The 26,571-nt window shown below is 47.7% G+C and overlaps 10 protein-coding genes across 12 annotated transcripts; 6 read left to right on the plus strand and 4 right to left on the minus strand.

The window, feature by feature from the left end:
- Nucleotides 1–834: 834 nt before the first annotated feature.
- Nucleotides 835–1,134, plus strand: FOIG_15158 (uncharacterized protein; the record flags this gene model as incomplete). The annotated part of the gene is made up of 1 exon (XM_031216484.1): nucleotides 835–1,134. The coding sequence occupies one exon, from the start codon at nucleotides 835–837 to the stop codon at nucleotides 1,132–1,134; it is 300 nt and encodes a 99-aa protein (XP_031053709.1).
- Nucleotides 1,135–4,764: 3,630 nt separating this feature from the next.
- Nucleotides 4,765–5,820, plus strand: FOIG_15159 (uncharacterized protein; the record flags this gene model as incomplete). Its single annotated transcript, XM_031216485.1, has 1 exon — nucleotides 4,765–5,820. The coding sequence occupies one exon, from the start codon at nucleotides 4,765–4,767 to the stop codon at nucleotides 5,818–5,820; it is 1,056 nt and encodes a 351-aa protein (XP_031053710.1).
- Nucleotides 5,821–5,932: 112 nt separating this feature from the next.
- FOIG_15160 (uncharacterized protein) lies at nucleotides 5,933–11,022 on the minus strand. Its single transcript, XM_031216486.1, has 2 exons — nucleotides 6,838–11,022; nucleotides 5,933–6,789 (listed from the first exon to the last, which is right to left on the minus strand). Exons 1-2 carry the CDS (start codon nucleotides 10,676–10,678, stop codon nucleotides 6,029–6,031), a joined length of 4,602 nt encoding a protein of 1,533 aa, XP_031053711.1. The 5' UTR covers nucleotides 10,679–11,022; the 3' UTR covers nucleotides 5,933–6,028.
- Nucleotides 11,023–11,487: 465 nt separating this feature from the next.
- FOIG_15161 (uncharacterized protein) lies at nucleotides 11,488–14,244 on the plus strand (the record flags this gene model as incomplete). 2 transcript variants are annotated; one of them, XM_031216488.1, is made up of 2 exons in its annotated part: nucleotides 11,589–13,383; nucleotides 13,474–14,231. In XM_031216488.1, the coding sequence occupies 2 exons, from the start codon at nucleotides 11,589–11,591 to the stop codon at nucleotides 14,109–14,111; spliced, it is 2,433 nt and encodes an 810-aa protein (XP_031053713.1). In that variant the 3' UTR covers nucleotides 14,112–14,231. The 2 variants fall into 2 exon arrangements, with proteins under 2 accessions (XP_031053712.1, XP_031053713.1); XM_031216487.1 differs by having other exon boundaries at nucleotides 11,488–14,244.
- Nucleotides 14,245–14,261: 17 nt separating this feature from the next.
- FOIG_15162 (CMGC/SRPK protein kinase) lies at nucleotides 14,262–15,973 on the minus strand. Its single transcript, XM_031216489.1, has 4 exons — nucleotides 15,572–15,973; nucleotides 15,190–15,518; nucleotides 14,675–15,139; nucleotides 14,262–14,619 (listed from the first exon to the last, which is right to left on the minus strand). The coding sequence occupies exons 1-4, from the start codon at nucleotides 15,934–15,936 to the stop codon at nucleotides 14,396–14,398; spliced, it is 1,383 nt and encodes a 460-aa protein (XP_031053714.1). The 5' UTR covers nucleotides 15,937–15,973; the 3' UTR covers nucleotides 14,262–14,395.
- A 1,345-nt stretch (nucleotides 15,974–17,318) lies between these two features.
- Nucleotides 17,319–19,442, plus strand: FOIG_15163 (uncharacterized protein). 2 transcript variants are annotated; one of them, XM_031216490.1, is made up of 5 exons: nucleotides 17,319–17,612; nucleotides 17,665–18,225; nucleotides 18,274–18,344; nucleotides 18,401–18,438; nucleotides 18,485–19,442. In XM_031216490.1, the coding sequence occupies exons 1-5, from the start codon at nucleotides 17,425–17,427 to the stop codon at nucleotides 19,118–19,120; spliced, it is 1,494 nt and encodes a 497-aa protein (XP_031053715.1). In that variant the 5' UTR covers nucleotides 17,319–17,424; the 3' UTR covers nucleotides 19,121–19,442. The 2 variants fall into 2 exon arrangements, with proteins under 2 accessions (XP_031053715.1, XP_031053716.1); XM_031216491.1 differs by having other exon boundaries at nucleotides 17,336–17,612; nucleotides 18,491–19,260.
- On the minus strand, nucleotides 19,121–20,216 carry FOIG_15164 (uncharacterized protein). The gene is made up of 2 exons (XM_031216492.1): nucleotides 20,034–20,216; nucleotides 19,121–19,977 (listed from the first exon to the last, which is right to left on the minus strand). The coding sequence occupies exons 1-2, from the start codon at nucleotides 20,139–20,141 to the stop codon at nucleotides 19,207–19,209; spliced, it is 879 nt and encodes a 292-aa protein (XP_031053717.1). The 5' UTR covers nucleotides 20,142–20,216; the 3' UTR covers nucleotides 19,121–19,206.
- A 776-nt stretch (nucleotides 20,217–20,992) lies between these two features.
- On the plus strand, nucleotides 20,993–22,168 carry FOIG_15165 (uncharacterized protein; the record flags this gene model as incomplete). The annotated part of the gene is made up of 3 exons (XM_031216493.1): nucleotides 20,993–21,070; nucleotides 21,357–21,694; nucleotides 21,820–22,168. 3 exons carry the CDS (start codon nucleotides 20,993–20,995, stop codon nucleotides 22,166–22,168), a joined length of 765 nt encoding a protein of 254 aa, XP_031053718.1.
- A 1,168-nt stretch (nucleotides 22,169–23,336) lies between these two features.
- Nucleotides 23,337–24,265, plus strand: FOIG_15166 (uncharacterized protein; the record flags this gene model as incomplete). Its single annotated transcript, XM_031216494.1, has 3 exons — nucleotides 23,337–23,370; nucleotides 23,432–23,677; nucleotides 23,727–24,265. 3 exons carry the CDS (start codon nucleotides 23,337–23,339, stop codon nucleotides 24,263–24,265), a joined length of 819 nt encoding a protein of 272 aa, XP_031053719.1.
- Nucleotides 24,266–24,573: 308 nt separating this feature from the next.
- On the minus strand, nucleotides 24,574–26,206 carry FOIG_15167 (uncharacterized protein). Its single transcript, XM_031216495.1, has 2 exons — nucleotides 25,753–26,206; nucleotides 24,574–25,698 (listed from the first exon to the last, which is right to left on the minus strand). Exons 1-2 carry the CDS (start codon nucleotides 26,110–26,112, stop codon nucleotides 24,820–24,822), a joined length of 1,239 nt encoding a protein of 412 aa, XP_031053720.1. The 5' UTR covers nucleotides 26,113–26,206; the 3' UTR covers nucleotides 24,574–24,819.
- Nucleotides 26,207–26,571: the final 365 nt, after the last annotated feature.

Consider the following 26,571-nt stretch of genomic DNA (forward strand, 5'->3'; position numbering starts at 1 on the left):
ACAGGCCAAGGAGAGGAAGAGAGAGGCAGAAAGAAAAAGAGCGTGATGAGTTGATTTAGGATAGATTTCTTAGTAGAGGGATGAAGTACTTGGTACTAAATGCCTTGAATGCAATCTCCGACACTTCGTTAAAAAGGACTTCTGACCTCTGTCCCATCCTTTTGAACCTTGAACTTATATATTATTGCTTCATACCAAGTTCAACAAGTGAAACGATATGTTTAACGGGCTTACTTGAACCAAATGTACTAGTAGAACTGGATCGGATGACCGAAAAGAAAAGGTTACAAAGCCCATGAGACCTGTATCTTGAGCAATGAGATCCGACTAATAGAAATGGCTGCACGAGGACCGTCTTGCTTGCGAAAGGCCACCAAGCTTGGCGGAAACGCAAAGCCAGCGATGTAATGGTACAACCAGCTCTTCACGGATCATAGTGACTATTCACAGCATATAAAATTGCATATGAACGGCATATAAAGGTGATGTTAATCGCTCTGGGAACAGATCTGATGTGCTACCACTGAGAGAACATGGAATCAAAGGTACGGAAAGTGAGCTTGCGAGGCCAATCACTGCTGCTCACTTTCTAGGTCAGTGAGACAGAGTACTCCAGTAATCTCAACACTGATATATTCAGGCTAACTGAGTCCATCACTGTAGATAGTGCAGATGTCAGTAATGAACAAAGTAAGGAGTATTTGCGATATATAACAGTGAGTTCCATGACCAGAACTAGTGCCACCAGAACAACACAATAAACGCAATAAACACTTGAGTCACCCTTTTTTACATACTGAAACATAGAGAGTCACCAAGAAATTGAACAAGACAATGTCGGATAGAAATGATGAACAGGCTCGCCAGGCCCACGCTGCGCAAAACGCTCAGCCGGCTAGCAATAGCAGTCAGCCACAAAAACTTACTCCCCAGCAGGCCGAACAGGAACATGTAAGAGCAGAACTTCGAGTCGGCTACATCAGTCCCGAAGTAACTTGGCAACGCGGCCAGATGAATGCCGGTCTCCCATATCAATATACCGTTGCAGGGGGCTCCAGTTCACAGCCAGCACAGCAACTTGGTCAAGCCTCTGGTGCTCGTATTACGAATATCAGCAACTTTCCCACAGGATAGACCGGCGGCACTAGCCTTGTAGATGCTCGATTGAAATGGGCGGGAGACATCATGCGCGGGGGGTGTGCACCTTTATAACTCTCTCCGGCTCCCGCGGGACTACGTCCAGGCGCTCTGCCTGCTCATATCATGAAGCCTGTTCCCAAGCCTGACGATGCAAATCCCCCTGAGGATCAGCAGGGTCGTCAATAAGACTCTCGTGAGAACCAACTCCGCGATACTACCAGCGATACACTGGGTTTGGCAATGACATTCAACTGCAGAGCTCTCAATACAGAATGTCGTCTGTGCAGGATCCTCATACTGCTAATGAGCGACAGCTGGGTGCTACAAGTCTTTGCATGATACCCTAGAACCACTGGAGGGTAAAGGATGGAGCAAATGACCTAGGGTCGCGAGTTAAGACTGTTGAGGTCTTGGTTTATTCAGGATGGGAGAAAGATAGATGAGGTGAAGACAGCAAACCTCACTCTTAAAATGTCTGAAAATTCGTGCAACTAATAAACAATACTTAACAATAATGTAACGTGCTTAGTGAGAGGCTTTGGTGACATTGTATTCCTCCGTTGTTTATTTGGTGACGTGGTAAGTCAAGTCGAACCGCTTTCCAGCCAACTACCACTGACGAAATTGAGTTTGAGAATGCTCTGATGCAGGTTGTGTAATAAGGCTAAGAATATAATTCAAATCTCTGAAGCCAGTAATTCGTTAACTACTATGACCCTGACCTATGATGTCTTGGTACATAGGATCACTATGACTTGTTACCTAAGCTTACATTCACTCAACAGCCTCACGACACAGGAGACGGCCTCCATAAGAAGTCTCATTCACGATGGTGATCACAATATGAGTGGATGCATCCCAGATTGAGCCCGCTTATCACGAAGCCAATCCCCTATAAATACCACTTTCAAAAATGCTGTTTGGTTTTGACTTTCCTGAGAACCAATATACCTTAAACGTGGTAGGAATATCCCACTTTGTAAAGAAAAGATACTAGAAGACAGATTAGCTTTTTGGGGCATCAACATGGACTATCCCTACAGACCATACGGGTCAGCCTCCAGTCGCACACTAACACAAACGGCCCGTAATGACTCATATGGTGGCAAACACCAACCAGTCACTTCTCCGTATCCAGATCAGTCAGGTATCTATGCACCACAAACCTTTTCATTAACTCTTTTGAACAACCCTAGCAGCCATGCTAGACCCGGGTTACCATATGACCCAGCTCGTCAGGGCATGGCCTTTCATGACCCAAGTCGGCGAGGATCTTTGTACAGGTCGGGTTATGACCAGGGAGAAAGCTCTCGAGGACCTCCAGGCGTCAGTAATAGTGCACAGCTTTCCAACCATTATTTACAAGGCTCTCTGAATCCGGGGCCTGGACCTAGTGGTAGTCAAATAGCCCAAAGGAACCCACATGGATCTAGATTCTATCCTGTAGGGCACCAAGATCGTTCAAACCGCAGACAGGTCGATATAGACACGAGAAGAGACACTGCCAGGCATGGAATTTGCCATCGATGCGGTCTCAGACCCCCTGTTGGAGGAATTACTACTTGTCAATCATGCCGGGATAAGCGGGTAGGGTATGAAAGAATGGCTCGAGAGAAAGCAAAAGCCCGAGGCAACTGTTATAAATGCCTTAAGAACCCTGCCTTGTATCCAGGTGGTAGATGTCACGGGTGCACCGAAAAGGATCGCGTCCCAAAAAGAAAGGGGTTGATAGTTCCATAACGAAGGTAGCTCGGGGTATGAGTGACCCTGAGGTTAGAATTTTGGAAATGAAGCAAGCATAGGGAATCTGTGATATAATTGTTATGGACTATCATTTAAAAAGGCCAAATGAACAACTGAACGTAGACTGGGTCAATGTTAGAGCGTGAAATAATCATTGCTAATATTACCAACAGAAAGCTCATGTAGTCACTCATGAGGGCTCCAGTTGTTCTGAGCACTCACAGCTGCTAGTGGGCGATCTGTGAGTGAAGACAAAGATGATTCAGGAGCTAGAAAGAATGGGGGTCGAATAATAGAGGTTACTAGACCACCATCACTATCACAACTCTCCAAGCACCTGATCAGTCAGGTTTCGGGTCTGACAAGTGGTTGCCTGAAGGGCTTTTCCCCTTTGAAGTGCAGGTGCAAGTATGTGTATATACTCACAGACGGTTCACTTGATATGCTGGGACATGAACATTCCACTACCATAGACACTCATTACTAAGACACAAGGCTTTCTACTCAACTTTTATTCCTTTAAAACACATTGTTAGAAAAATGGCGGACTTTGACATGATATCTAACGAAGGACACGAGAGTGGCCAAGACAAGGGCAAGGGGAAAGAAAGGGAAACAGTCAATGAATTTCCCACCCCTCCACAGCCGAATCAGAACCGTCCGCGTCCGCAAATGCCATATCGATGGCGTACTCCAGTGGCCACGAATGATTATACCGATCATCCCGGTACGTCGGATTATTCATAGGGTTCTGCCCAGTCTGCCGTCTCGGTGCATTCCAACTTAAGTCCAAGACCGCTTTTGCCTAGAATGCATGCGAATTCTGCCAAGTCCTCTCTCCGGACCAATCTGTGGTAGTTGCGAATGGAGGCCCCGCGACCAAGCAAGTGGAGCCATGATGCCTCCAGCAAAGCGTTACTGCATCGTACGTGTCAGAGGCATTGGGCCTCCTGCAATCATGTGCAAAGACTACGATGAGAAAGAAGACTCTTTGAAGTACTTTGAGATCAATGCACTTAAGGCACATCAAAGAATGCGTGATCAGCGTGGCAGGCGTGAAAGGGATTCTTATAAGACGAATCTATGCTCCAAGTGTTTGCGGGAATGGACAGCCGGATATCGTCTAGCAAAGTTGGTACAAAGATGAGGCTTGGAACACGGGGGGAAGAACTACTCGATGTCTTCAGAAAACGACCCAGGGCCACTGATGAGGTGCATATCACAGCACCACGAAGCTATATGACGAGATGAGGATGGCAAGGAAATAGGAAATGATCGCAGCATAACTACTGCTCAATTCCAGATGGACTGATGGTATTCCAGACACTCATAATAGAGAGACCCAATGGTTCTAATACAGTCAACTGATTTTGCGAAAGATTCCGTAGAGCCTTTGCCCTGTAATACATTGCAAGAAATGGCTTCCTAGCGAGGACTCTCTATCAATCTAGCCAACAGCCCGAAGTCAACTAGCTATCGCACACCGTGAGCGTATGACTGGCAGAACTTCTGGAGATGAAGATAGAAGAAAGGCACAAAGTTCATCCGTAGTCGGTATTCTTGGAAAGGAATAGCTCTAGGTTTGCACGTTCGCGTATCGATTGCATGGATTGCGGCGCGACTACTTATTTCTCTAACCACATTTGAGCAACTCTCCGAGGACTCGGTTTTTGGACCCTAGTATGAGCAGATCTCTTCGTAATCCTGCCAGTTAGTGGATGATTACTCTAGCTAATACCTCACACATCGTCATGGCCCACAACCGATGCTCCAGTATGAGTGGAGACACGATGAAGATATTTCCATAAAGACAGGGCCCGGCTATCATAACCCCAAGGAAATAATCTCGATCTTCAAACTCTATTTCTTACTACTATCAACATGACTGAACTTACTGAGGCTAAAGTCTGGGTCTTCGCCAACAAGACAGATGGAACACCAACCATTGACGGTCCGAATCCGACATTTCGACTGGATACCATTCAGCTCCCGCCTCTCAAAGAGGAACAAATTCTGGTCAAGGTTCTTTATATATCCAATGATGCAGGCCTTCGCACATTCATTGGCTGTACCGTAGATGAGGACAGGATGTATGTCCCTCCCATCAAGATCGGCGACCCTATGCATTCCGGAGTGATCGGCGAAGTTCTCGAGTCCAACTCCGCACGATTCAAACCCGGTGACTTGGTAATGGAACCCTATCGATCCTGGTGGGGCGATAAGATCATACTAGACATCGATACAGTGCAACATATCGCCCCTCTACCAAACAACCTGTCCATCACGCATTACCTCGGTGCCTTCGGAGGGTCTGGTCTGGCAGGTTACGTCGGACTCTTGCATATCGCGCAAGCCAAACCCCAGCACACAATCGTAGTGTCCGCTGCAGCTGGAGCTACAGGATCCATTGTCGTGCAGACCGCCGTCAAGCTGCTTGGTGCCAAGCGTGTAGTAGGCATTGCAGGCGGTGAAGAAAAGTGTGCATGGGTGAGAGACTATCTTGGAGCTCATGCATGTGTTGACTACAAAAGTCCCACGTTTATGCAGGACCTAAAGGAGGCGACACCGGATGAAGTTGATATCTACTTTGATAATGTCGGTGGATCGGTTTTGGATGGTGTTCTCACGAGGATGAAGAAGTTTGGGACCATTGCAGTTTGTGGAGCTGTGAGCACGTACAATTCGGATAGGCCGACTATGTTGAAGAATTGGTTTGAGATTATCTCGCAGAGGTTGACTTTGAAGGGGTTCTTTCTCTTTGATCACATGGACAAGATTCCTGATGGGATGGAGCAACTCATCAAGGCAGCGGCTGAGGGACGAATCAATGTTGATATTGAGAATATCGTCCCAGCGAAGATTGAGGATATGCCTAGGGCTTGGATAGATGTTTACAATGGTGGAAACAAAGGAAAATCTATCACAAAGCTAGTCTAGCCAATGCAAATACAAGATCAACAAGCTTTGGTCCGAAAGTCATGGACTTTACAAGAATGTTAACTAAGTACCCAACTTAGCATGAGGTAGTCACGAGGTAAGGCACGCAATGCGAGCCTCAGCTATCTCATGTGTTTATAGGATAGAAAATCATGGGTATATAAATGCAGAACAAATAGATACAAGAAAATAGATATATCATCCCTAATCAGTTTAAACCATGCTCCTGAAGAATTTTAACCAGTTTGCCCTTCTCCTCATCATCAACCTCCACAAACGTCTCAACATACTCACAAGGCGAGTAATGCATACCCGTCTTATCCGTATACAAATACTTATCCCTATTCCCGATACCCCTCACATTCAGCACGTTCAACATAGCCATAGTAACCTGGCTCCCATTCTCCAGTGCAAGATGCAACGGAAGTTTCTGCCGATATCTCCAGCTGGACAATGTTTTTGGGATCAGAATCTTCATAGTCTCCTCTAAACGAGAAAACCACTCTTGTTCCTCGTTGGCAACTTTACACCAAGGAAAGGGTTTGGAGTAGCATGTTAGTGCCAGGGGAACCATGAAGCCAAAGTTTTCTTCCTCATAGTTTGGCTCGTGGGTTTCGAGAAGCCAATCTGTGAAATCGGGGAGGGCGAGGAGAGCTGCTAGATGAAGGGTGCCGTCGTCAGGGAGCATGGATTTGTTGAGTAACTTGAAGGCGTCAAGATTGCCGAGGAAGAGTGATGCTTCACGTGGTGAGATCTCGTCGTCGTCTTCGAAGAGAGTTGTGAACTCAAGTTTAGGCTTCTTGGGATATGAAGCCAGAGAGCTGAACTTGGATCCGGAGATGGTCTCATTGAGGATATTGGTGCTTTCGAGCTTGAGCATAGCTTCTAGAACGGGAGCTCGTGACTTGTTGAGGAGTGTGAGAAAGATGGTGGGTATCTTGGAGTCTGGTGTCACGTAGTCTGGCAAAGCTGTCATACAGTTAGCATTAGTTATTGGGCAGCGGAACTTTGACCTACCCTTGCTTCCGTGTTCCAACAACTTAAGAATAACACTATTCCCTGTTTTCAATGGGGACACAAGACACCAAATAAGCAACGAAATCTCCTCCTCCACCCAATTCTTATGCAGACGATAACTAATCGTCGCAGAAGGCGACAAGCCCGCCCCCAACAGTACATCCAGACAATCAGTTCCATTCGGAAACTTGCGTATACACTGATACAAAAGCTGGTCTGAAAGTCCGGCAATTTGGGATGGCTGCATCTCAAGACAGATTTTGAACCATCGCGTCACGTTGTGCTCTTTCACAATGCGGCGTGAAAGCGTGGGTAGGACAATGGATAGTTCTGCGTATTTGCACAACGCTCGGAAGTGAGATTCCTCTTTGTGTCGTGCTGCGAGGTAGAAGCAATGCCCATCCTCGTCGTTGGGATTGGCACCATGTTGGAGCAGAAGTTCCACAATGGGAAGGCTGGATTCCGGTGAATCGAGGAAGTGAACGAGCGTAGTGTAGATGCTCTTGGGGTCAATGTTGCAAGTTAGAACACTCCTGTAGATATTCACGCGAACAGTCTGATCAACAGTAACGGAAGGATTCTCTCGTAGATATGGATGCTCAAAGACGAGCTTCGCTGCTTCATCATGTTCGCCTTTCACGAGGTAACAGCAAAGGAGTTCGAACATCTCCAAGTTTCGGGACTGAAATGCTGCGGCGAACGCTTCGTTGTTCTTATAGTTGACCTGGGCGCCGTTGTTGAGGAGCAACATAGGAATTTCCCGATTAGTAGGATCGTTCTTAATTGACACTACAAGGGCATCAGAGATCTGGGATTCGGCTATACCTTGCTTCAGGAGGGTCTCATAGGCCTCGTGTCTGTGCGCCGACTCCATACTAGTGTGCATTCGGATATACTCGAAAATCTCATTACGCATGGTATAGTCGGAGACCTGTCGCAGAAGCTTCAGAAACAGTCCGCCTGGAGATGCTTCAGCTGCAGCCTCCAGTGTCGCGAGCTGTACTTGAGCACCAGCACCATGCTCTAATAACAGGTTTGGGAGGTGCTCATCATCAGGGTGGCTTTCAAGCACCTTGACAAAAGCTCGAGATATAATCTCAACTGAGATCTCTTTATGGAAAGCAAAAAGACTTCCAAAGATACCCGCTTTGATGCTTGCTGGTGTATCTGCGTTGCTAGCAGCGTCAAATGCCTCCTCGACGGTAACGTCTGTAGCACCAGCTGAGAGAAGCATGTTGAGGATAATTGGGTACCCTGCGCTATTCGATGCAGCTGCTTGAACAGCTTCGCCGTTGTTGAAGTTGACATTAGCTTTGTGGCCTAGGAGTAACCAAAGTCCATCCATGTCTCCATCGAGAGCGGCTTGGGTTTCTTGCAGCAGTGCCTTAGACTGTCCGATCTCAGCTGGAGAAGCCTTTTCTAGTAGGCGCTCCATAAGATCAAGTTTCAAATCTGAATCTTCGACTTGACATGCCTCGCGAAAGGCGTTGGAGAGCGTAGCGGCACCCGGGTCGAGAGCAAGAATTGACTTGATGAGATCCATGTCGTGTTCTCGGACAGCAAGGCAGAGAATCATACCAGATTCTTCATTGATGTCTAGACCATGGCGAAGAAGACACGGTAAGAGCTCTGAACGTTGTGGGTGGTCTTTGATGAGAGCATAGGTATTTGTGAGTGATGGCTTTGGAGTAGCTCGTGAAGCAGCGCTCAGGAAGAGCTCAATGTTAGAGAGGTTGTAGTGCTTTGGGTCGATGAGTATTGGTAGAACTGCATGGACGGTTATTTGGTCTGGCGGGAACGACGAGCAAAGCAGCTCCAGAAGTGAAGACTTGTCCATCTCAATGGCTCGCACGAAAGCCTGACCAGATGCATAGTTGACATTAGCGCCGTGCTCGGTCAACAACTGCACAAAGCCGAGTGGTACGTCTGATGTAATTGCCTTAAGCAATGTTTCGTGTACTGGCGGACCAGATGCGCCTTGCTTGAGAAGCAGGGTCATTAGCTCAAGCGCAACATCGTAGCCAAAGGCCGCAATAGTGTTGAACGCAAAGGGAAGAGCAGCAGCCAATTCCCCCGCCGTGGGCTTCGCGCTGCAGAGCATGTTTAGGGCTGTGACATCTCCTTTCTTCGTAGCCTGTATAAGTGGCGAAGTATCAACGTCTGAGGTAGAATCCAGCGGCGCACCATTGTCGATAAGAAGCTTGATGAGGTCAGAGTCGATATCGCCCTCTTCAAATATGAGCTGCAGCAGAGCGGTGCCAAGTGACTGTCTTTCAACACCTTTTCTAATGAGACATTGCATCACACCGAACCTCATGGTTCTTGGTGATATCTCCATGGCGGTAGGAATAAGCGTTGAAAGTATAGCCGATGCACACTGCCCTTGTAGAAGCACGCTGAGCACATACAGATCAGCAGATATGATAGCTGCGCGGATGGCAGCAGCCTCCTTAGCCTCGACGGATGCGCCGTAATGGAGCAGAGTTTCGACAAGGTGTTGTTGTTTACTCTGCGCAGCACGCACTAGGCATGAGTCAAGCTGTTGTCCTCCCAGACCCATAGATCCAAACATGTTCATGAAATGGACCATGCCAGGCTCTGGGATGTTATCGGGCAGGTAGCCCAGTACTTGGGATGCAGGCGACAAAAGATTCCCGTGTCTAAGAATTTCCAGCATGTCAAAGTCTAGTTGTGAGACAGCCCATTTCAAAGCATTGTGTGGAGGGACATCAACCGCGACACCAGCATGCACAAGCAGATTGACAAGTGGTAAGTGGCGAGCGAGTACTTCCTTGACAAGCTCTTCTCGAGTGACCAAGTTGTCTCCGACAAGACCAGAATGAGATAGGAGAGTAAAGAAGGCTAGCCTCTGGTTGCCATTCTGGTATTGAGAAACGATTTCGCAGACCTGGTGACGAATGGCGAAGAAGACCTGATTGGAGTATGCGTAGCCCAATATCACAGCTGTGGCTTGGTAGCTCTGTAGTCTTAGTGCACTGAGAAGAAAGGACTCCGAGACCAGTTCTGGGCGGTGGGATAGGAGCAGGAGAATAAATGAGAGAGACAAAGCTTCTCCTGCTTCTGCCCTTGCGAAATCTTGTTCAAGGCATGCTTTCCAATCCGAGGGAGCCATTGAGTTAGGTGCTGATAGTAGCAAACTCACCAACTCCAAGTTCCGGGCTCGAATATGCTGGCTGATGAGATCTTGGCAACCGGATGCCACAGCTCCAAAGCTCAACAGAAGCTTCATAGACTCGAGAGATGATCTGGACAAGGCCATGCCAAACGCCCTGTTCAAGACTCCTTGGCTCGCTTGTGTTTGGCACAACAAGTGAACATAGTTGAAGTTATCACGAGAAGTCGCCGTATCCAACCACGTCATGCTATTTGAATCGAAGCTCAAGATCTCGCTCATCCTATTCCTCTTCATCCTCTTCTCCAACTGCGCATCATTCAAATGACCCCAAAGTTCATCCAACGAGGTCAGTGTCGTATGCAACAAAAGAGCTTGCGCAACACCAGCTGGTGGGAGTGTCTCCTGTGCCAATAAAACATCAAAGGCTTTCGCGACTTCGTGTTTCGCAAAGCTCCATTGTGAAGTGTTGCAGGCTTCAGCTTTTTGTTCTTTGGAGCGGAAGAGATGTCGCTTTTGTCGATCTGGGGGTTTGTAGTTGGGATCCGATGTTCTCTGTTGTACGAGGAGCTGGCGAGCTGCATCGCGGTTGGTAGTGGTGAATGGGAGGAAATCTTGGGCGGGTGGTTCGGTTAGACGGCCGAGACGGGGAGGGGGTTGAAGAGAGGCTTTGGAGAGGAACCATTCTGCACGTCGAGGATCTGCCATGATGATGCCTCGTTGTTCAAGAAAAAGGTGATGTTGACGATTGAAGAATCATGAAAGGTACTGAGATCAATGGCAGGTCTCAAATGAAAGTGAAGAGTGCAATGAGAAAGATGGTGTTGAGGCCGATAATGAGCGAAGAAAATGCGGCACAGTCCAAACCGACGTTTTACCACAATAATTTACAAACATTCAGCCTCGTATAACCTATAAGGCTCTATTTGAGATCCCCATATAGGCACCTCCGAGTAATGGGCTGACAGACGGAAGATAGTTTGACTCGGGCGACTTGGCGATGTCTCTGGTGATGAACCCCGCCCCAGGCATTCTCAGAATCTCAATTCACAAGCTCCAAGTCTAATGTTATCAATTAACTGCTCTCGGGCGTCAACCCCTGTAATGTTTATGCTCAAGTTCCAAGCTGTAACTCAATGGGCGACCGACATGACTCCACCAAAACACTGCCTCCATCAGGCAGACACGGCGTTTTCAGGACTACACCCTCAAACAGGGCGAATTCGTGCATTGACGTGATTGGTCAATCTAGACCAACAGGGAAGTTCGTGCCGATCAGCTCTCAAAGGGGCAAGACACCAGGGGCTGTGATTGGACCCGATTATGCGGAATGGGAATAACGGCGCGGAATTGAGGCCTGAAAAACGCCCGGTTTATATGGAGGCTTCAGTGGAGTTGCGTTTGATATGTCGATGCGCGAAGGAAGCCTTATCGGGCGAAGAGGACACACTAGATTTCCGAAAGAGCCTAGCATTGCGATAATGAGGAGTAGGTTGATCGACTTCGGTAGCCGGTATGGAAATAGTAACATGAGTTTAGATGGGCTGAATATATATATTGCTTCCAATACAGAACAGCGATATCCATCAAGTAGTCCGATTCATTGAAACATACCAAAATGAGTGCCCCTCCACCATACTCACCACCAGGTTCTACTGGAAATGATGGAGAGACACGAGACATTCGTGCCCTGACTGACCCAGTCCTCGACACCTCGTCCGCAACCTCCACTGCATCTTCAGCATCTTCAGCATCTACCATCCTCCCTCCCTATCCCCCAAGCAGAGACCGCGCAGCTCCAAGCCGCAGCGATGAACCTAGATCCGTCCCGCCCATCGCTGGCGCTCTCCAGCGTCTCCGGAGCCCCGGTGACTCCGGAACATCCAACGCTACCTCATCCGGCACCCGCGAACGTCTCCGCCAGATGGAGATCGAACGCGATGATCTTCGCCGTGCAATGCAGCAGGAGCGCGCTATAAACGATCGTCTCAAGCGCGAGGCAGGTCTTACAGGCCTTTCCGCTGCAGAAGCCAGACTTCGTGTTCTCGAACTCAAACGGGAAGCTCAAGCTGCAGCCCAAATGAAAAGAACTCCCAACGAGGGAATGTTCAAGGCAGCTTGTGCCACGGACCTTCTCTTTCTCATGGATACTACCTCTTCCATGGGTCCGTTCATTGCAGCTGCTAAGGAGCAGGTCAAGAAGATTATGCAGGATATTACCGAGACGTTCTATAATGAGGCGGAGGTGAGGATTGCGGTGGTCAGTTATAAAGACCACTGTGATAAGAATCACATTCAGTTCATCGACTTCACTACTGATGTGGAGAAAGTGAGGGGCTTCATTGATAAGTTGAAAGCTCGGGGTGGCGGTGATGCACCTGAAGATGTCCTTGGTGGTATCCAACATGCCATCAATGCTTCTTGGAAGAATCAGACCAGATGCATCATTCACATCGCTGATGCCCCGCCACACGGGAACATCTTTCACAGCTGGACTGAGAAGAGCGATGACTACTACACTCCTGGAAGTGAACCGCACAAGCTTCAGTATCAGCCTCTTCTGAAGCAGATGATCGGTCTGAATCTCAACTACGCTCTTCTCCGTATCTTGAGTGCGACTGACAAGATGGCATACGTGTTCCTCCAGGAATACGCTGCTGCGTCAGCAGACTGTAAGCTTTTGAAGTCGAACCCGCATTACCGGGAAGCTTTGAAAGCAAACTCCGGGCCGAGGAGTAGTGTTCTTGGTGCGAGTTCCAAGGGTACTGCGAAGGGTGGCCTGCTCTTTGAAGAAGCTGAGCTGGGCACTACGTACAGTGCCCTTCGTCACCTGGTAGTCAAGAGCGTTACAAGCTCTGCTTCACGCACCGCTGTTCGAATGTCAGAGTCTTCTTCTCGAACTGGCGAAAAGGGAACCAAGACTGCTCAAATGTCTCATCTTGACGCCATCGGCGAAGCGGAAGACGACGAGTTCAACGAAAAGCAGAGCGAAGCGATTCTTGAAGATGTTGAGAAGAAGTGGTCTGACCAGAACTGGTTTGAAGATAAGCTCGTTGTCGAAGGCTTCAGTCCGGATACTGTGATTCATCGCTCTGGTACACTGAATGACATGATGGCTCACGATGATAACATCAAGTTGAGTGTCATGGAGCTTAACGTTCACAAACGCCGCATGCCCTTCGCTCAAGGCGCTCTGCGTCTTGCATACTGCGCCAAGACGACGCATTCCACAAACCCCTACGTCGTCAAGTCGTTTAAGCGTGGTGGAAAGCGGCTTGCGCATCTGGCCGAGGACATGCGCTGCCAAGCTCTCTGCAAGGCATTTGCTTTAGAGTTCAACGCTTTGACAGACGATAAGCATTCGATCGACTTTATCGTCACATCATGCCTGAAGGGAAAATCTGGCGATTCCGGTACCGATTACATCTCCCTTGAACCCTTTATTGAGGGTGACTATGTCAAGTACAACAATAACTGCAGCTATGTCAACGAGGACAACCCAGACGATGAATTCAACAAAGCAGCACAGGCCTTCTCACACTTCACCTACGAACGATCATGGGGAAGCTTTCTGGTCTGCGACCTCCAAGGCGTAGGCCACGTCCTCACAGACCCAGCTATTCACACCCTCGATCCAGAACGCTTCAAACTCGCAGACACAAACCTCGGACGAGAAGGCTTCAAATTCTTTTTCGCAACCCACGTCTGCAACGAAATCTGCACTCAGCTCGAGCTTAAGAGCAAAGCATCAATGATATCATCCGAAAAGGCTTCTTTCCGCGAATGGTGGCCTACCATCGACTCAACAGCATGCTGCTCCAACAAGCTCTGTGGAAAGATCATTCAAGTCACAAACGCAAATAAGTCAGAGGAGTTTCCGGGCTGTAATTGGTGTGATACTTGCTGGCCGCAGCTGGAAGCTACGAAGGAGAAAGTTATTTGCGTGGCGCCGGGGACGCATCATGAGTTTGATGTGTCGAGGTTTTATTGGGAGAGTCAAGGGCGGGTGGCGCCGAGGAAGTGTGAAGGGCATAGGGAGAGGGATGAAACTGTTGCGAGGACGGCGGTTATGGGAGGGAATTTCTTTGGGAGGCTCAGGGGCGCTACGAAGAAGAAATCTATTTCGGGCAAAGCTTGGTGATAGGGTCAACTTCTATCGTTTATTTCTTTGACTTGTTCGATTCTTGGTAAATTTATCTCTATATATGGTTCCATACAACAGGCATCGCTTCATACTGCAATAAACCTTTCTATACCTAAGTACTCTCAGTTTCTAGCCATATGATAGCATGCCTAAACCCATGATAACATTATCATGATTTTGTACTCTAGATAGAGGAATGTCCAGCGTTTATTTAGTGAGAATTGACCTCTTGGTCTCCCGCCTTGTAGAGTTCGTTCGACTCCGGATCTGCTCCTTTAGCATTACTGCCCCTCAGCACCCAGCGACTCAGCTTTCGCACTAGTACTGCTCTCGGTCATTAACCACGGATCCTGTAGTAGCACCTTCGCAGTAGGTCTATCTTCTGGCATCCAAGTTAAAATACGCCGCAGAAATGCAATGAAAGCCGAGCTGTCACCAAGCTTGGTCTCAAGCTCTTCCAGAGAGCGGTTCTTGGGGATAGGTGCGAGTCCTTTCCATTTGCCTACTACATTATGTCAGTAGGCGTCTTTAAAACCATTCAAATTTCCTGTCCCGATTACCTTGCTCGTCCCAAAAGTCAGCCGCTCTCCCAGAGTTCCTCTGCAGAAATTCCCGGGGTGGCGGACCTAGCGTTGCCATGAGTTCGGCTAGATGCGCTGCATCGCTCATTTCTCCATCTCCATCCCTCGCCGTGAACAACCGATTCATGCCGAGAAGATCCCAAGCGGTCAGACCAACGCTCCAGAGATCCACAGAATTGTTCCATGGCATGCTCATGATGACTTCCGGTGCGCGATATGTAAGCGGCATAATGTCGCCAGCGTGTGGTCCCAGTCCGGTCCTCGCCTCGCCAAAGTCTGATAATAGGATTGGACCTGGCCTTGGGCGCATGACTTTTGAGAGGTAGATTGTTCGACATTCTAAGACTTGCTTTCGTGCGACAGGTGATTTAAAGGCCATGGACACCAGAGGTTGGAGCTGTGAATCGTCTTCAAGGCCTAGCAATAGGTTCCCGGGGTGAATGTCTGCAATGTTAGGAATATAAATAGACACATAATCGCAAACCAGGACTAACCTGTGTGTACTAACTGTGCCTCCGTGTGAAGAAAGTCAAGAGCCTTCAATAGCCCCTTGACTGCTCTTTTGACGAAATTCTCATCAAATCCACCTGTTCGAAAGATTTCCTTGTAGTCACGCAGACTCATTTGTGTGCCTTCAAGTACCAGTACCTTATGACGACCATTAGGCCCGCTCATTTCTAACGAGTCTAAAAATATCCGGATGTTTCTCCCTCCATGGTGTCTGGTCTTGCCGAGGATTGGTGACAATGTTTCGTATACGGGAATTTCTCGGTGATTGCGGGACGTATGGACGTAGATCTTGAGCGCGACATATTTGCGGTCTCTGTATCTCAAATGAGCTGAGTATCCACGATCGTAACCATCTTATTGACTTACCTTAAATCTCGGGCAAGCCATATTGTGGATGAGCTTCCGAAGCCGAGCTTCGTCACCGCTTGATACCGGCCTTGGAAGACTTCCCCGATTCGGACCGGATAAAATCGCGAAGCATCATAACCGGCGATTTCCTCCTCTTCAACCTTCACGTTCTCATCGATAGTATTATACGTAGTTGATGGAAATGTGAGCGGATCCTCAAGAGTTGTAGGCGGGTATTGATGAAGTATGGGTGCTGCCTGAGTAGACGACTTTCGCGCCACAGAAGTCGGGTACTTCGGAAGCTCTGATATTGAGGTAACAGAGCAACCTGATCTTCCGGATACCAGGCGCGTAAGATTTCTGAGATATCTGCTCGATGACATGGCGTGTTGGTGTACTTAATTCCGTGGTCGGTGAAAGATGTTTTGATGCATGGAAGTGTCGGCGGAAGCTCGGAGATGGTCGCCCGAGAAACACCGCCACTATATAAATAGTAGAAAGGCGAAGAGAAAAAGTATGCAAGCAATTGTTTTTCACTCTTCCATTGATGAAATTACGTGGCAGATATTAAATTCACGATATCATGTGACAGCCAGAACTCTGATAAGCTGCCGAGTGCCGACTGTCGCGCAGTGTAAAAACTGTCGAGCCAGTAGGTCAGTATTATCGAATCGAATAACAAACTTTCTTTAAAACTTTGCCTTGGGTTTCGGATCAATGTGGATTTTATGATCACCGAGAAAGTCTTGCTACCAAGCTCATGGTTCTCCTTGTTGGAAAACACCACGGAGAACGCGAGCAAGCTGCAGATGACTAGCCAACTTACCCGCAGTCGGTTTATCCCTAGTTCTCCATATATCCGGAAAGTGACGCGTATTTTCAATTACAATCACTTCCTAGGAGGAGTATCAGCGTAAGTTCACGAAAGTCATAGTCAACTTCCCGAAGGTCACAAGCCACCAGGCGTGTTGGCATTGAACATACCTTGCTTTACTATAACCTGTCATGGAGAATTGACTTGAAAGCTAATCCGATAAATATCAATCTTCTTCTCGAAACTCTCTTCGTGAGACTGCGCGATGCTACAGCGTCGATTAAAGTGAAGGCGTAAGAAACGTAAGTCAACACGCGGCGTGAAAGGTTTATGATAGACTCATGCACGCTGACAAGGAAGCTGTGGCTTAGAAAATTGATTACCAACAGAGCCCGCGTAAATCAGCATTATCAAGACAGCCCAGTATGTAACAAGTCTAAGATAATCCCTAAATGCCGCGCGCTTATCGGTAGTGCGCGCTTCACCTGATTCCTGACTCTGCACTAAATTATTCAAGTCTCGGGTATCTGCCAGTTCCGAGTTATCAGCCATGGATCTCACTACTACCTAAATGAAGCTCTTTTTGCGAAATATTTACAAGACCGTTCGTTGTTGTCTTGCCCTGTGGCTGTGCTTCTTATCTCCGGTAATTACCAGACAGGCAGTCATTTTGTGGTAACTGCGGATAAAAATGCCACGAAAATCATTGGCTCAAGGACGCATGGGAGCATGTTAAGCTTTCGCTAGATAGTTGATAGCAAGGAGCAATGAAACGTTAATCAATCTTAGGTGCAGGAAAAGAAGGCTGAGCAGTTGGCCAAAATGCGACGTGAGGATTTCTTGTGCTAAATTTGGCTCCTTTTGTCCAATCGGAAATGGAAATTGCCGAGCCTCAACAGCTTACCCTACATCGAATTATTCAGCCCTCGCAGGGATCACGATCCTTCATGTTACGATTGAAGAGCTGGGTTTGAGGTAGATAAATGCCCACATTTCCTGATCTCAGAATTGTTACGCATCAGATCTACAAGGGCAGAACTTCCCAATTGCCGCCGCGATGCATTCTTCGTGGTTCTCCTATCCCATTACGAGACCGTTCCCATTTCGATGGTTTACTCCTGTAGCCATCGTGGGCGGCCTGATATTGATGGTCTTATTTACGATCATCAATCTGGCGTCCAGTGCGTTTTATCTCAAGCCGATCTTTACTGACGATCCCAACGGTACAACAACCCAGTCTGTTCGGTATGTACTAAGAATCTCACGTCTTCACTGGCGTTCTAATAATCTTGTGCAGATGGTTCATGAAAGCACCGCTGAACTGGGATAATAATATGAAGGTCAAATGCCAGCCCAAGATATTGTCTGTTGGTGATCGCGTTTTCTCCACCAACCTTGGTTTTCAATATTCCGTCAAAGCTCTTACCTCATCTGACGATGACTCAGGCTTTCGAAAGACATATCCTTCCATTGCATACTTAAATAACACTCTTGAAGATTGCTATCTAACAAGAGTCGACATTAATCTTCGAAAATCAGATGCTAGAGCTTCAAACAGCTGGTGGCTTTCTTGGATCACGACTTTCACTGACGCTACAGCCTCTTGCAATGTCATGACAAGCGAGGGCCTTGTGAACATTACCCTTGGTGTTGAGTACACTGGTCAGAGTGATCATATATACGATTATGTTATTGAGGATGATTACAAGACTCATGCAAGTACATGGTGGGGAACAAGGTTGCTGAATGTGTATTTTACGGGTATTCTGTCAACAATGTCACAGACCCAAGATCTGGGAGATGATTCATATTGGATGACGGGAGGGATCACGTTCACAACGAACCCGAACATCAAGGAGTAAGTAAGCCCCCAAGAATATCATTCTCATATCCTGAAAAGAGTTAGCATTCGTGATCCGAAGTTATTCAACCTCGCAGGGTGGTTTCTTTCCTCTGATGGGTTCATTCAAAACGAACGCGAGTTTCTTCTCCCTACCAGCCTTTTTTATGGATAACCAGTTAACAACCCGTAGCTCTCAACGACACGTCCTTCATAAAGACTGACCCAAAGGTGCGTCCACGTCAGCCGTGTAACTTCTAATACTAACAGAACCCAGAATCAGTTTGTCCCAGTTGTTTGGGAAAGTCTCCATTACACAAGGATTCTTCACTCCCTCATAGCCGTTGACCTCGGAAACCAAAACGCCCCTAACTTGCTTTTGGACAAAAAGGATCTTCAATACGCCATCCTCCCACCAGATGATCCGAATCGCAAAAACGGCTCTTTTCTAAACGACTCGTCATTGACGGGCCAAGCCACACGCTATGCCCAGATTCCAATACCTGGAGCACCTCTTCCACCAACAGATAAGAACCTTGTTCTTCTTAACGAAACTTACGACAGGTTCGCTAGTGAGATGGGACCACTGGGGTGTAATGATGCGACAGTAGTTTCACAATATCTCTGCTCTGTTCCACAGAGTAAAAGTCCGGGTATCATGCTCTTGGCGATCCTTCTTGCAGATTTGGTGTTTTTGCAAGCGGCGTGGGTGATTTATAATTGGATTGCCGGAAGCATGTTGTCTGAGTCGCAGATGCAGACGTGTCAAGGCTGTGTTGAAAGCCCTGTTCAGGTTATTGAGAAGGAGGGGTTGTTGGGCGAGGGGAAGACTACAGTAACTTCAGGGAGCTATGTGAGTGTCAGTGCTGATGAAGGGGCTGGTAGTAATTTGCTTATCAGGGAAGCTAAGTGATGGGAACGACATACATGATAATGATGATAGGGAACTCAGAATCCAATTATAAAAGTGCTTCTTGGATTATATCAAACAGCTCAAATCTATTTTGGCACGCCAAGCTCTGTAAGAGCGGCAGCTGGTCCAAGTTTGATCCAGCCATCAATCTCGCTTTGTGTTGCAACAGCAATAACGCCCATCATTCCAATAGCATTCGCTCCAGCTTCCTTATTAACAGCCGCTCGTCGTCTTGGAAGTACAACCATCCACCTCTGCGTAAGCAAAAGATTGTGCGGAACTGCAGCACCAGGAGGTGAGCTATCAGCATGCTCAGATCGCCCTTCGCCAACTTTGGTGGCTTGCTTCAGAAGGTCGCTGTAAACAGTGACCAAATCGTCCATGTCGGGTTTAGAGTGTCCGAAGTGTTGGTAGAACCATTGAAAGGGAACATTAGGCTCTTTTGTACCATCAGCATCGAGAAAAGATGCAAAGCTATCTTTCGGCTTTGGGATCAGCTGCATATGCTTATGCAATCGACTACATCCTCCATCTCGTCCACAATTGAAAAAGGTAACATAATCGTCACCCAATGTAGTCAAAACACTCCATGCTGCTGTTAGATCGCCCCTATTCAAAGGTTCGTATTGCCTTTGGTGGCCGTCTGAAGTCAGAAGCATCAAATGAGGGTTGGCGAAGCAAAATTTGTTGGTCACCAGGACATGCGTTCTTCCAACGTCACAGATCTCATAACCCGCTGTGTTGATGTCACTCCCCTCTCGCTTCTGCTGGGATAGTTTGATATCCTGTTGCGTCTGGGCTCCAGCTGTTTGAATGGTCGGTTTCCTTGCCAAAGCCGAAGTGAGAAGGAACTGAAACTGCAGTCAAGATTGTCAGTATGACGTGCCCGGCTGTGCAGTCAATGGCGTAATACCTTCAATCCTCCATCCAAATATTCGATGAGCCTTTGTTCTTGGTCGTAAAATACCAGCCCTGCTTGGACAAGGCTGTCGAACTTGGCCTTGATGAGTGATTTATCCATCGTCTCAGGTTTCAAGCGCTGACAGTTCTAACGATGAACCAACAAGCAATCCCTGTCGCTAAAGTGTTGCAATCACGGGTTATATTTACACCGAGCTCATATTCCATGTCGCTCCCTTCATCATCATGGCTCATTAGTCTGTCTAGCATTCGTTGCTGAATTGTAGAGTCATGAGTAATTCTCCAAACGCCAAATGCAAGAAACAACGCTCACTTTGTTTGGATGGCCAAAAGATGTCAAAGTCACGGATACGACGGAACAAACCGCTTCACGTTAGTGTATACAATCGAATAAGACGCATGGTGGCTTCTTGACCCTAGATACGAATCAATTGCGTATATGAGACTGCGACGACCGATATCAATGTATATATTCCATAGACGAAAGTTGCTTTTTTCGCTGTCTCGGACGTGTTTGGGGCCGGGAGGATTGGACAGAAAAGGCGTGTGATTACGTCAATTGAGAACTGGGGTTCGTGGGTGTTGAATACTGAGACACTAACAGCAGTGGTCATTCTTTTCTGACCACCTGTCGATCTGATACGTGGTATCACTCTCGTGTCTCAAAGCCACCAACGCGATTGAGTTCACAACGCGTCAACATCCTTCGTCATCATCATTGTCATCATGTCCGGATATTCACCTTCTGTTTACTGTGCCCTCTGCGGCGCTCCAACATCCAGTGACTCAGCCAATGCATATGATAGTTGCCTATCTGACCAGGGCTTCGACTTTGTCGAGAATGAATGAATGGCTTTGGAGGGTCAAGCTTATCAAGCAGCACCGCGAGTCTGGAAGTTGCGTACCGTGGGTGCTATGTGATCAGTATCCAATGATTCTAGGGCCTTCATTATGCCTCGTGCTGAGAAGGAGGATGCGAACGAGTTCCATGTCGATTTTGAGGAGAACACCAAGATAATTCCACAAGACGTTGACTTTATGACAGTGTAACTTCTGTGCAAGAGAGAACTATCAGGGGCTAATATTTAAAGGTATGATTACGGAGGTGAAGACCCTTGGTATTTCCCATGCATGAAGACTGTTACGAACTTCTTGGAAAGGTTGCGAAGCCACGAATGATCGACACCGCGGCTGTACCAAGTCTTCACAGCTCACCTTCCGCCACCCTCCCACGGGTCACCAGATGCCCTGGACTTTGACTATGGCCCAGTAAAAGAATATCGGAGCAAGAGCTGGTCTAATGCCACAGGGATAGGGTATGCTGTCATTATCACCCGTTTCTATTCACGACGGCCAGGTCACCGACATCACCGAAAACGTCTTGAAGAAAGCCCACAAGTCGATTGTACAAGAAATCGGGCCACCCCCAAAAGTACCAACTGGACCAGCTGCTGATCGTGGACGCCTCAAAATGTACCGACCGGGGCGTGCCAATCCTACAAAACTGGGCCGTATCACAATCAACGGGGAACACAAGCGCCATCTGGAAATCACCAAATGGCTCTGCATGCAAGCCACCAAGGTCCATGGCGAAATCAGCGCAAGAAGCGGAAGCAGGGCAAATATTCTGTGCCGAAGGATATTTCTGACATGGTATGGGAAAACAAGTTTTTCACGGAGTTTGCCTGGATACTCAAGTTTCTCCCTTCTAAAGAAGAGATCTAGCGTCGTCAAGTCGATATGTTCTTGTTTTGAAAGGTCATCAACGATCTTGGCAGTGGTCGTGGGTTCGATGCGTTCAAAGCTCGTGGCTACCGTGGTACACTGAGGGCCTTGCATAACCGACGTCGCCTCTGGAGCTTCTTTTCCAAGATCATAGAGGAATACCTGCCTCTCTCAAAACAGCGTAGTGCTCCGAAGCCCAAGGCAGAGTCTTTGCCCCAGGTCTCCAAGTCAACCTCAACTCCCATGGCGTCAACTTTAGTACCTAAGAGCACGCCCACGGCAATAGACTTCTTCAGAAGACCTTTGAAAGGTAGCAAACCTTGGCCCTGCGACCCCAATGAGCTGAGGAACAAGTCCCCGATCCAAGCGCGTTCTGGAGAATCTGGCTCTTGCCGCTCGTAATAGCGATTTGCATCATGCAGTTTGATTTGGACTCGACGCTAATATGCAAGGTTTCGAGATTCACTTTGAAGATAACGGACGAAAATGGAGTCATTGCATTGGTCCCCATAGCACGGTCATGCGGTACCTCTACTTCGACAAGCCATTGGCCTTTCCTGACAAGATTATATTGACTGCGTATTTATCTTACAAGTCGATGATCTTTCCCACTATTGGTGCAATCTTCTGAAACCCCTCAGTACTCGTCAGGTCCTCTGCCTAAGCCCTTATTTGACGAACAGGCAGATCGGTTGTACTGAGCAGGGATCCTTCAAATCGAAGCTACAAGATCAAAGATACATTGGCTATAGTGGGACTTTATATAAGTAAGAAGGTATTTCTGATAACGCATAATGCAGGTCACTACTTTCAATGTCACAAGTATTATATGATCAGGCTCTGTAACTGTGGCAATGTGATATCAAGAGAGAAGTAATGCCGAAGCCACACATAAAGCAACACAATAGTGTTTTGTAAACACAACCAGAATATAGGCGTCATACACTACGCCTAAAAACACAATAACCTTATTATCAAGTCAACAGATCATGCAGCTGCTGCCTTAAACCTTATCATCCAATTGAACAAGTAGCCTCAGTGGCAAAGTGATATCCAGGGCAACAAAGCGCTCAGGCAGGTTCAATTTGTTGACTCGCCCTTATGTAGTATTACTACAATAAGCATAGAGGCACCTGTCCTGCTAACTATTTAAACAGCATAATTTGCCAACTTAACTGGAAGACATATAAGTCTTTTACTCTCTCTCTACTCTTGCCCTTATAAAGAGCAACAATTGCATCCGTCGCAGCTTCATTGTATCATTTGTCGTGTGCGGACATACTGTCTATTGCGCCTTGTGCTGTGGGCCTATTTACGAATACGATTCGTGGGGAGACTCCTATTGCGGCTGTGACGACGACAGCGACTCTGGAGTTGCCATTGTGGACAAAGAATGGATGGGAGACTTTATAATTATTGCTCGAGACCCAGAAACACAAGAGTAAGGCTCAAAGTTATATCCCCTTATCGCTTTTTTGGTCTAACACTAGTAGAACCTTTCTAATCGAGCAAGCTCGGCATCATGAGGATAACCACTATGGTGTATATGATGATGATGAAGTTGGTGAACATGGCGAGGTATTCGACACCCGACTCGTCACAGTGTAAGCATACCATCACTGAGACCGGCGGAGTGTGTTTGCTACACTGCTAATGCACGCACAGTTACGACTGCCAAGGTCCTCAGTCCTTTGCAGCGCCACTTCACGTCGATTGCTATGAGATCCTCCAAGACGCTTATAAACCACGAAAAGTTACCCTCTCTGCTCTTTATGACACTCTTGCAGGATATTGCTCTCCAACCAAACTCACTGGATCTTGACTATGGCCTACCATCTGGACCTTTTGAAGTCGATATGGTCAATCCCAACAACGAATTCGCACTCGCGTCATTAAGTCACGTTGATGAGTGTATAGAAGATATGGTTCAAGAGCTTTTCATGCTCAAAACCACTCGAAGCTATTTCCATCATAATGTGTCACAGTACGACGACAGAGTTACTCATGATTACGTCCATGGCTTTCGAGTACGCTGAGGGTCATGAACCGATGTACTTCGGACCATTCGCCATCTCCGAACCAGAGCATGAGAAAAATGTCAGTAAACAAGACCGGTGCACTTGCATACACGAAGGTTCTTTCGAAGTAGAGATTGAAGATTTACCCCACTTTGAAATAGGTGGATGGAACCCAAATGGAGCTTACCTCAAGACTCTTCGTCTATGGGTCGACAGCTTAGGGATCCTCACCAGTCTACAGTTTGTGACTGAAGCATCCGAGAGTCAGAAGTGGGGCTTCTGTGAGGGCGAACATTCTGCTGAGCTAGACTTGCGAACTAAGGAAGAAACAACAGCGGGGATCAAGTTCTTCCTTGACTCGAATGGGAGAAATGACGTTGGCGAAGATACGGTCGTTGTAGCTGTTCAGCTGATCGAGGTGAAAAAGCCAGCCCCAAAACCAAAACCTCCCAAGATGAAGAAGTACAAGATTTCTAAGTAAGTTATACATCATCAGTCAGAAGTGGCTCATCAGCTAAACCTCCACCAGATCTAGACGTATTCAGAATTATCGACATTGATTCAAACATTCAGAGGATGTGTATCAGCTGGAATGTTAACTATTCTATACGTCGCATACCATTGCAGTCTCACAACAAGCATTCTAAGGGACTAGGAATGCCTCAAGAACGAAAAGGAGATTCGAGTTTGGGAAACCATGGCCTCGCCACTATGAAATGAACTTTTCGGAAGTCGGGAATCAAGCTAAATCATTTCCTCTTTCACCTCTGCTCATTAAATTCAGATGAGACAGATTGCACTTTTGAAAGTATTTTTGCTAGTGTTTCATGGATGGTATGGCATTACAGTTATAATTAATTCTATCTATATAGCTCGTCAGAGACAATTATGTGTGATCTATTATATGCCCGGGCTTACGTAGCCACTGAAAGCGACAACAGGCATGGACAACATCAAAGCTCCCAGTCAACAATGGGAGATCGTTTGCCGAGTAGCAACATGGAGTGTCAATCACTCGTGGGCTCACTGGCATGATTATGTTGATCGCACCCAGCGCTCAACAAGAGCCTGGATTTGATCACTGTTCTTCTCCATAAACATCATGTGTCCGTTACCGTGGATGCCAACCTCACCAAGCTCAATGTGCTTGGTCTTGGAGCAACCAGCCTGCTTAAGGTAGCGGGCAATGCAGTAGTCGTAGGGCATGTGATAAGAAGCCTCGGAAGTGAGCAGAAGAATAGGCTTCTTGGCAAGGTTGACGAGACGACGAGGTGCAGGCTTCTTGGCTTGAAGGATGCACTCGACGAAGTCCTCGCCACGGCTGGGCTGGACCTCTTGGACGAGATCGGTGGAGGGGTCGGTGACGGCAGGGCTGTAGACGAGGGGGATGTCAGTCAGACCGTAGGCACGAGAGGCCTTGGTGCTGAAGACGGCGTCTCGGAATGGAGGACCAGAAGGCTCAAGAAGGATCAAGCCCTTGGTGAGCTTGGGGCGGGCATCAGCGACAAGAATGGGCATCATACCACCCTGGCTATGTCCAAGGAGGATAACAGGCTTGCCAATCTTGTCAAGAAGGGCAGCACCAGCAGCCTGGACGGTCTCTTGCTGGTAGGTGGCATTGTTGATGAACTGGACATTGGAAGCATAGAAGGCGTCAAAGACAGGGTCTCCTCGCTTGCCGGTACCAGGCCACTGGGTATGCTTCTCAGCCTGGGGCCAGAGATTGAACTCCTGCACGGCAGTGAAGCGCTGCTCGATGATCTCTGCCGAGTATGTGGAGGGCTTGGTAGCACCGGCGAGGGGCGCCCATGCCGATCGTCCTCGGAAGGTCTGATCGACGATATAAACTTCGTAGCCCTGGTTGATGAACTGGCTTGCCCAACCACGGCCTCCGTCAGGCTTATTTAGGAAGTTCTATGTCTGTGTGTCAGCCGAGGCTGTTTCGCAACATCGATCAAGGGGACTTACGGTTCCTGTTTGGGCTTGTCCGTGGATGAATACGAGAGGCGTAGACTTGTACGGTCCCTTGGTAGGTACCAGTCTCTCCACGTACATCTGATCGCGGAAGATCTCTCCGCCTGCACCATCATCTACATAACCTCCGCCGACCATGAAGTACGTGCGAATAGCAGGAACTTCACCCTGGCTTCCGTAGCTCGCAGCGAGACATTGAGAGAATGTCGCGGTAGCAGCGACTAGGAGGGAAGTGAAACGCATGGTGGGCAGATGAGATGAAAAGATGGATGGATGGGGAAGGAGATGCAGCGCAGATGCAGGAGAACAAAAAAGAAAAGAATGAAAAGAACAGTCGCAGATATACTGCATCATGCAGGGGGTCTGCACCGCGGAATTTGAGGTTGCTCAAGGCCTCCCGGCTAGCGAGCTACACTAGACAGGATCGTCATCCTCATTTTCCATTTCGGATGCGACAGACTGAACTCTAGACTTTTAGGCCCCTGCCACGGCGCAGTAACTAAGGTTGCAGCTCGTATCATCCGCATCCCAGGAACCCGCGTGATATCCCTGCAGCAAGAAAATGGCGCATGAGGGACAAACGGCCCAATTGCCCGATTGACGGTATCAAGCGATATTCTTTGAAGACGTCAGTTGACATCGTTTAGAATATCCATTAAATAAATTATCAATGCTACCGCTCCCAATATCATTTCGTAACTAGCGCACACGAATAGTTTAATTCTCTCCGTTGAAGGAAAACGGCCCGTTCTAGCGCTGGTACCCAAAATGAAAGACAACGCCACAAGAAACCAAGCTAGGCACTAAACTGAC

Source organism: Fusarium odoratissimum (assembly GCF_000260195.1).
Source record: "Fusarium odoratissimum NRRL 54006 unplaced genomic scaffold supercont1.48, whole genome shotgun sequence".
NCBI classification, from domain to species: Eukaryota; Fungi; Ascomycota; class Sordariomycetes; order Hypocreales; family Nectriaceae; genus Fusarium; species Fusarium odoratissimum.

What these genes read in the sequence shown, in the direction of transcription:
- FOIG_15160 (XM_031216486.1), bottom strand. Translation starts at nt 10,678, where the DNA reads ATGGCAGATCCTCGACGTGCAGAATGGTTCCTCTCCAAAGCCTCTCTT. An exon ending in GTTGGAACACGGAAGCAAGG is followed by an intron (nt 6,790 to 6,837) that starts GTAGGTCAAAGT and finishes ACTGTATGACAG; the next exon opens with CTTTGCCAGACTACGTGACA.
- FOIG_15162 (XM_031216489.1), bottom strand. Translation starts at nt 15,936, where the DNA reads ATGTCATCGAGCAGATATCTCAGAAATCTTACGCGCCTGGTATCCGGA. An exon ending in TGGCTTGCCCGAGATTTAAG is followed by an intron (nt 15,519 to 15,571) that starts GTAAGTCAATAA and finishes TTTGAGATACAG; the next exon opens with AGACCGCAAATATGTCGCGC. An exon ending in GGCACAGTTAGTACACACAG is followed by an intron (nt 15,140 to 15,189) that starts GTTAGTCCTGGT and finishes CTAACATTGCAG; the next exon opens with ACATTCACCCCGGGAACCTA.
- FOIG_15163 (XM_031216490.1), top strand. Translation starts at nt 17,425, where the DNA reads ATGCATTCTTCGTGGTTCTCCTATCCCATTACGAGACCGTTCCCATTT. An exon ending in ACAACAACCCAGTCTGTTCG is followed by an intron (nt 17,613 to 17,664) that starts GTATGTACTAAG and finishes AATCTTGTGCAG; the next exon opens with ATGGTTCATGAAAGCACCGC. An exon ending in TCATAAAGACTGACCCAAAG is followed by an intron (nt 18,439 to 18,484) that starts GTGCGTCCACGT and finishes AACAGAACCCAG; the next exon opens with AATCAGTTTGTCCCAGTTGT.
- FOIG_15164 (XM_031216492.1), bottom strand. Translation starts at nt 20,141, where the DNA reads ATGGATAAATCACTCATCAAGGCCAAGTTCGACAGCCTTGTCCAAGCA. An exon ending in ATTTGGATGGAGGATTGAAG is followed by an intron (nt 19,978 to 20,033) that starts GTATTACGCCAT and finishes TCTTGACTGCAG; the next exon opens with TTTCAGTTCCTTCTCACTTC.
- FOIG_15167 (XM_031216495.1), bottom strand. Translation starts at nt 26,112, where the DNA reads ATGATGCAGTATATCTGCGACTGTTCTTTTCATTCTTTTCTTTTTTGT. An exon ending in GACAAGCCCAAACAGGAACC is followed by an intron (nt 25,699 to 25,752) that starts GTAAGTCCCCTT and finishes ACACAGACATAG; the next exon opens with AACTTCCTAAATAAGCCTGA.